At 45.0% G+C, this 7310-nt stretch overlaps 1 protein-coding gene across 2 annotated transcripts in view; it reads left to right on the top strand.

Moving 5' to 3' along the window:
• LOC122559593 (interleukin-17 receptor A-like) overlaps positions 1–7310 on the top strand; it is a 61979-nt gene that overhangs the window by 22532 nt on the left and 32137 nt on the right. For both annotated transcript variants that reach the window (XM_043709347.1, XM_043709346.1), the window contains exon 3: positions 1849–1995. In XM_043709347.1, coding sequence (XP_043565282.1) covers positions 1849–1995 — 147 coding nt within the window. The remainder of the gene's footprint in view (positions 1–1848; positions 1996–7310) is intronic.

Below are 7310 nucleotides of genomic sequence, written 5' to 3' on the forward strand. Positions count from 1 at the left end.
ATAGAAGTTTACAAAATTGAGGGGCATGGATAGGATAAATAGACAAAGTCTTTTCCCTGGGGTCAGGGAGTCCAGAACTAGAGGGCATAGGTTTAGGGTTAGGGGGGAAAGATATAAAAGAGACCTAAGGGGCAACTTTTTCACGCAGAGGGTGGTACGGGTATGGAATGAGCTGCCAGAGAATGTGGTGGAAGCTGGTACAATTGCAACATTTAAGAGGCATTTGGATGGGTATATGAGTAGGAAGGTTTGGAGGGATATGGGTCAGGTGCTGGCAGGTGGGACTAGATTGGGTTGGGATACCTGGTTGGCATGGACGGGTTGGACCGAAGGGTCTGTTTCCATCCTGAGCAACGGCTCCCTGACGACAGCCACTACTCCTGCCGGAGGGTAGGCGCGAAGTGATTCGACCATGTTCCAGACAGTGATCAGGTCCTGGTAAAAGACAGGCAGCGTCTTGACGGCGACCTCCAAACCGTCACGGTCGACGAACAGGAGCTGCGTGTCGTAGTTGAGGTTACGCACCTGGTGGAAAAAATACGTCACCAGGGCGCACCACCTCGGAGGAGGCTCGACGTAAAGGTATCACTGCAAGATCTGAAGGTGGAATGTCGCGACCTGGGTGCGGACGCACACCAGCGACTGACCGCCTTCCAAGAGCTAGGTTTATACCACAAGTGATTTGGTGATGGGAAACAAGATCCAGTGAGCATCACTTGCTCTCAAATTAGCTCTGGAACTGTTCCATTTTACCCTTAAAGGAACTACATTTCTGATATTGTCATTGTATGCAGCATTTTTGGAAGGGTATGAAGGCATTAGGGAGTGTGCAGAAAAATTCACAAAAGTGCTTCTAAGAGCCCAAGTTGTTTGTGAAAAAGAGAAATTGGAGAAAATAAAGTGCAGATTTAAGAGCGGGTGTAATCATTTTTCATTGAAAGGGTTAAGAAATAAACTGATTTAAAGCCAGCAGCAAGAACTTTTTTAAAACCTAGCAGATAAGAACTGGAGTTCACTGCCCAGGAGCATGGTGGAGATAGATTCATACAAGATATTAAAATAGAATTGAATAATTATCCGAAGAGTAAAGATTTGTAGGGAAACAAGAAAAAGACTAGTTACTGGAACTCTGAAATATTCTTGCAGAGAGCCAATAAACAGTCAGACCTTCCATGCTCAAACTATTCTACATTCCATTCCCGATCTGCACCCTGCTTGAGCACTCGCTTAACTAGTTTAGATCTATTTGCAGATTTTTTTTTTTCTTTGTGTATTCCTCACAGCTAAGATTCCCACCAGCTTTATATCTACTGAAAATGTGAATATATTACCCTTGGTCTCTTCGTCCAAATCCTTAATATATTGTAACAAGTTGTAAGCAGCTGAGGCCCCTACATTATGTTAAGTGTAATTATAAATTGTTTGGTGTTACACGTTAATTTGTCAGGATTTGCTAAAAGCATCATTTTGAACTCATGTCATTGTCCTTCCATGATCAAATGACTGCAACACTGTTCCAACTACAACCTGGCCAATTGGAATCAGGGGCAGCGCAAATAGTTTTCTCTTCAGTTTCATACCTTCGGTCTCTTATGGCTGAGGACAACATGGGCAGCTGACCCATATACCAGTATCAATGCCTATCCTGAAATACTGATCAAAGATTTAAGTTTTCACCTGTGAAAATGTTCTAGACAGTGAGGAAAGACTGAACCTTTTTCAACTGTACCGATGTACCCTAGTAGCCCAATCAAAAACTAGAATGTGGCTTGTTTTTAAAAAGGTGATTAATTTTCACATTGGAATTTGCTGACAAAAAGTTATTTTCTTCTTCTTTGCCATGATCAGGTGGCTGTTTGGATAGCAGTTGGTTGAGCTTTTCCCGTTGGACACCTTCATTTCCCAAAGAACTACACGTTAATCTTGCCAATCAAACAAATGCAACTGGAGTCTCAGTGCCTGTACTGTCCATCAGCTGGAGATTAAGAACAGATGGTAAGCATGTAACATAAAAGTTTCTTATTTTAAAAGATAGCAGATTCTAGTGATCCTCTTTGTCGTCGTGTGTTAACTATTGGTCTTGTTACTCATAGTCTGAAGTCACACGCCACCAGGTTGTAGTCCAACCGGTTTGTCTGAAATCGCAAGCTTCTGGAGCACACCCCCTTCGTCAGGTGTAATGAGAGAGAAGAAAACACAGACATAACTTATAGGCAGAGACATCAAAGAATGGTGCAAGTGGAGTGTTGAATAATAAGTCTCTGCAAGTGACCAAGAGTGTTAGACAGTGAGTCAAGTGTCAACAGCTAGCTGACTAACAAACAAAGAGATGACTTAAATTAGATGAGGCAGAGATAATTACAGGAAAAAAAGTGCTGGAGATAAACCAAATGATTTGAAGTAACATGATAAGTATACGTCATATGCCAAGGGTCTAATCAAAGTAAGTATTCCAAAACTACAAACTTATTAAGGTAGAAAGATCTCAACTTATCAAGGTGACCGGTGTCAAAACAGGACAGTAAGGAAGATTTTAAACACACACAACACGTGTAGCAAGACACTAACCCAAGATCATGATTGAGGCCGTCGTCATGGGTATGGAACCTGGCTAGCAGTTTCTGCTCAGCAATTCTGCATTGTTGTGTATCTCAAAGTCCACCTTGGAGGAGGCATCCCTGAAGATCAGAGGCTGAATATCCTTGACCACTGAAGTGTTTCTGCAATTGGGGGGGAAAATTCCTGTGTGATTGTTGTGTGGTGTCCATTCATCTGTTTTTGTAGCATCTGCATGGTCTCCATATACCATGCCTTGGGGCAACCTCGCATGCAGCGTATGAGAAACGATATTGGCCGAGTCACGTGAGTATCTGCCATATAAGTGGTGGGTGGTGTTCCCCTGTGTGATGGTAATATCCATGTCAACAATCTGACGGGTCTTGCAGAAGCTGCCATAGCATGGTTGTGTGGTGTAGCTGATGTCCTAAAGGCTGTGAACAATGGTCTGTTTCTTGCATAGAAGACTTCTACTGCCTTCTGAAGGTATGCAAAACCACCACATCAGGACGTCCCATCGTATCAGGCAATGGGATCCTGTGTGAGCACCTCTTTGGCTGTGTTGATGGCATACTGAAACCCATTGTACAAGGAACCCCCAGCTTGTGTCACGACTCTTTAGATTTCTTACAGAAACTCAGCAATCCTGGTCCAGTCAAACGAGGAACATTCCTTATCACAAATGATGTTTTGGCACTCTACACCAGCATCCCCTCAACAGCCTCAATACTCAATACCGACCACTGACAATTTCCAGGCATCCTACAATTCATCTGTTTCATCTTCTAAATAACATCTTCACTTTTGACAACCGGTTCATCCAGAAACACACAACATCTATAAGGACCAAATTTACACCCCGATGTGTCAACGTCTTCATGCACAAGTTTAAACAAGACTTTTTTTTTTGCTGTACAGGACCTCTGACCAGTGCTATGCACCAGATACATTGACATTTTGTTTTCATTTGGACTTGTGGAAAGGAATCACTGAAATGACTACATAGCAACAAACCAGTTTCATCCCACCAGACTTACCATGGACTGCGCTTCAGAATCAGTCTCATTCTTTGACACTCCTCTTCATCAAGGACAGACACCTCAGTACTTCACTCTACCACATGTCCACGGTTAACCCCATGATGCTGCATTCCGCTAGCTTGCACCCCAAACATATTAAAGAAGCCAGCCCTACAGACAAGATACATAGGATCTGCTGAGATGAGGAATGTGACAGATACCGAAAGATTTAAGGATGCCTTCATAACAGCAAAGTTAAAAATCACACAACATCAGATTATAGTCCAACAGGTTTAATTGAAGCACACGAGCTTTCGGAGTGTCGCTCCTTCATCAGGTGGTAGTGGAGGACTCAATCCTAAAACACAGAATTTATAGCAAAAATTTGTCAATTTTTGTCAACAGTCAATCAAGGTATTTTTCAATGTATAATTTCAGTTACATCACACTGTAAATTTTTGCTATAAATTCTGTGTTTTAGGATTGAGTCCTCCACTACCACCTGATGAAGGAGCGTCGCTCCGAAAGCTCGTGTGCTTCAATTAAACCTGTTGGACTATAACCTGATGTTGTGTGATTTTTAACTTTGTACTCCCCAGTCCAACACCGGTATCTCCACTTCCTAAGAGCAGGGTACAGTTGGGACAACACACACATCCTAGGACAGGCAAAACAAAGACATGCAAGAGGATTCTCAGAGTCGTGGCATTCTAACTAGAACTCCATCAATAAACACACTGATTTAGATCCTATCTACCTTTCCTTGAAAAAAAACTGGAAAGGACATCACCCACCTTAAGAAACCAAGACCTATAAATAGAGCAGGACATACCACCAGCACTTATCCATAGACTCAGTGATGTTACTTAGTATGGTGACAATGTCTGAAAACAAACCTTCAAGCTCAGCGAGCTAAATTAGCAGGATACAGTGCTCAACTCATCGATCGCCAGTTCCCATGTGACACAGCAAAAAAAAACAAGTCTCCTCAGACGGCACACAGAATATGGCTTCGTCATCCAGTACTTCCCCAGAGCAGAGAGACTACACCATGTTCTTCGCAGCATCAACAATGAACACCTTACTAAGATCTCCCCTACACTTCTCTTTAAACAACTGCCAAACCTCAAATAGACCATTGAATGCAGCAATCTGTCCAGCCTTCAGGACAACATCAACCACAACGCATAACCCTGCTATAGCAGCTTCTGCAAGACATGTCAGATTGTTTACATTACCATCACACAGGGGAACACCACACACTACATAAACAGCAGATACTCATGGGACGCGGCCAATGTAGTCTCTCGTACATTGCAGGCAAGGAGACCCCAAAGCATGGTACATTGGCAAGACCCTGCAGATGCTGCAACGGATGAATGGATACTGCAACAATCGCCAGACAGGAAGGTTCCCTACCAGTCAGGGAACACTTTAGTGATCAAGGACATTCAGCCTCAGATCCTTGGGTAAGCTTCCTCTAAGGCAGACTTGAGAAATACGCAACAATGCAGAATCGCTGAACAGAAACTGATAGCCAAGTTCAGTGCCCACTAAGACAGTCAACCATAATCTTGAGTTCCTATCTCGGTACTTGTGACCCCACCACACCTCTGCATCTATAAAATCTTCCTTAGTCCGTTTTGACACCATCACTTTGACAAATTGTAGTAATCTCTCCACCTTTTTATTAGTTTGGAGTTTTGAATCACTAATTACTTTTGTTAGACCCTCCGCATGCAACTCTTATACCTATCATGTTATTCCAGTCATTTAGTTTGGCTTCAGCACTACCTTATTTTTAGTTTTCTGTAAATATCTCTGCCTTATTTAGAGATGTAGAGACTTCTTATTCAATATTCCACTCACGCCAGTTGTATGATCTTTTTGATCTCTCTGCCTAGAAGTTCTGTGTCTGTGTGCTCCCCGCTCTCCCTACACCTGACAAAGGGGCTGCACTCTGAAAGCTTGATTTCAAATTAACTTGGACTATAACCTGGAGTCACGGGACTTCTGACTTTGAGGAGAAAATGAGGTCTGCAGATGCTGGAGATCAGAGCTGCAAATGTGTTGCTGGAAAAGCACAGCAGGTCAGGCAGCATCCAGGGAACAGGAGAATCGACATTTCGGGCATAAGCCCTTCTTCAGGAAGGGCTTATGCACAATTCCTGAAGAAGGGCTTACGCCCGAAACGTCGATTCTCCTGTTCCCTGGATGCTGCCTGATCTGCTGTGCTTTTCCAGCAACACATTTGCAGCTCTGATCTCCAGCATCTGCAGACCTCATTTTCTCCTCAAAGTCAGAAGTCCCGTGACTCCAGGTTATAGTCCAAGTTAATTTGAAATCAAGCTTTCAGAGTGCAGCCCCTTTGTCAGGTGTAGGGAGAGCGGGGAGCACACAGACACAGAACTTCTAGGCAGAGAGATCAAAAAGATCATACAACTGGCGTGAGTGGAATATTGAATAAGAAGTCTCTACATCTCTAAATAAGGCAGAGATATTTACAGAAAACTAAAAATAAGGTAGTGCTGAAGCCAAACTAAATGACTGGAATAACATGATAGGTATAAGAGTTGCATGCGGAGGGTCTAACAAAAGTAATTAGTGATTCAAAACTCCAAACTAATAAAAAGGTGGAGAGATTACTACAATTTGTCAAAGTGATGGTGTCAAAACGGACTAAGGAAGATTTTATAGATGCAGAGGTGTGGTGGGGTCACAAGTACCGAGATAGGAACGTGGGGTGGTAGGTGGGGACCAGTGGGGTTCTGTCCTGGTGGTGGTTGGAGGGGCGGGGTTCAAGGGCGGAGGAGCGGGAAGTGGGGGAGATGCGGGTGGAGGGCATCGTCGACCACGTCGGGGGGGAAATTGCGGTCCTTGAAGAAGGAGGCTATCTGGGTTGTACGCTTTTGGAACTGGTCCTCCTGGGAGCAGCTGCGGCGGAGACGAAGGAATTGGGAGAATGGGATGGCGTTTTTACAGGGGGCAGGATGGGAGGAGGTGTAGTCCAGGTAGCTGTGGGAGTCGGTTGGTTTGTAGTAGATGTCCGTGTTGATTCGGTCGTCTGAGATAGAAATAGAAAGGTCGAGGAAGGGGAAGGAGGAATCCGAGACTGTCCAGGTGAATTTGAGGTCAGGGTGGAAGGTGTTGGTGAAGTGGATGAACTGTTCAACCTCCTCGTGGGAGCGGGAGGCAGCGGCGATACAGTCATCGATGTAGCAGAGGAAAAGGTGGGGGGTGGGGCCAGTGTAGTCATCGATGTAGCAGAGGAAAAGGTGGGGGGTGGGGCCAGTGTAGTTGCGGAAGATGGACTGTTGCACATATCCTACGAAGAGGCAGGCATAGCTGGGGCCCATGCGGGTGCCCATGGCTACTCCTTTGGTTTGGAGGAAGTGGGAGGATTGGAAAGAGAAGTTGTTCAGGGTGAGGACCAGTTCAGTCAGTCGAAGGAGGGTGTCAGTGGAAGGGTACTGGTTGGTACGGTGGGAAAGGAAGATGCAGAGGGCTTTGGGTCCTTCGTGATGGGGGATGGAGGTGTACAAGGACTTGGATGTCCATGGTGAAGATAAGGCGTTGGGGACCGGGGAAGCGAAAATCATGGAGGAGGTGGAGGGCATGGGTGGTGTCCCGAACGTAGGTGGGGAGTTCTTGGACTAAGGGGGACGGGACCGTGTCAAGGTATGCGGAGATGAGTTTGGTGGGGCAGGAGCAGGCGGAGACAATGGGTCAGCCGGG

Source organism: Chiloscyllium plagiosum, chromosome 19, assembly GCF_004010195.1.
Source record: "Chiloscyllium plagiosum isolate BGI_BamShark_2017 chromosome 19, ASM401019v2, whole genome shotgun sequence".
Classification (NCBI taxonomy): domain Eukaryota; kingdom Metazoa; phylum Chordata; class Chondrichthyes; order Orectolobiformes; family Hemiscylliidae; genus Chiloscyllium; species Chiloscyllium plagiosum.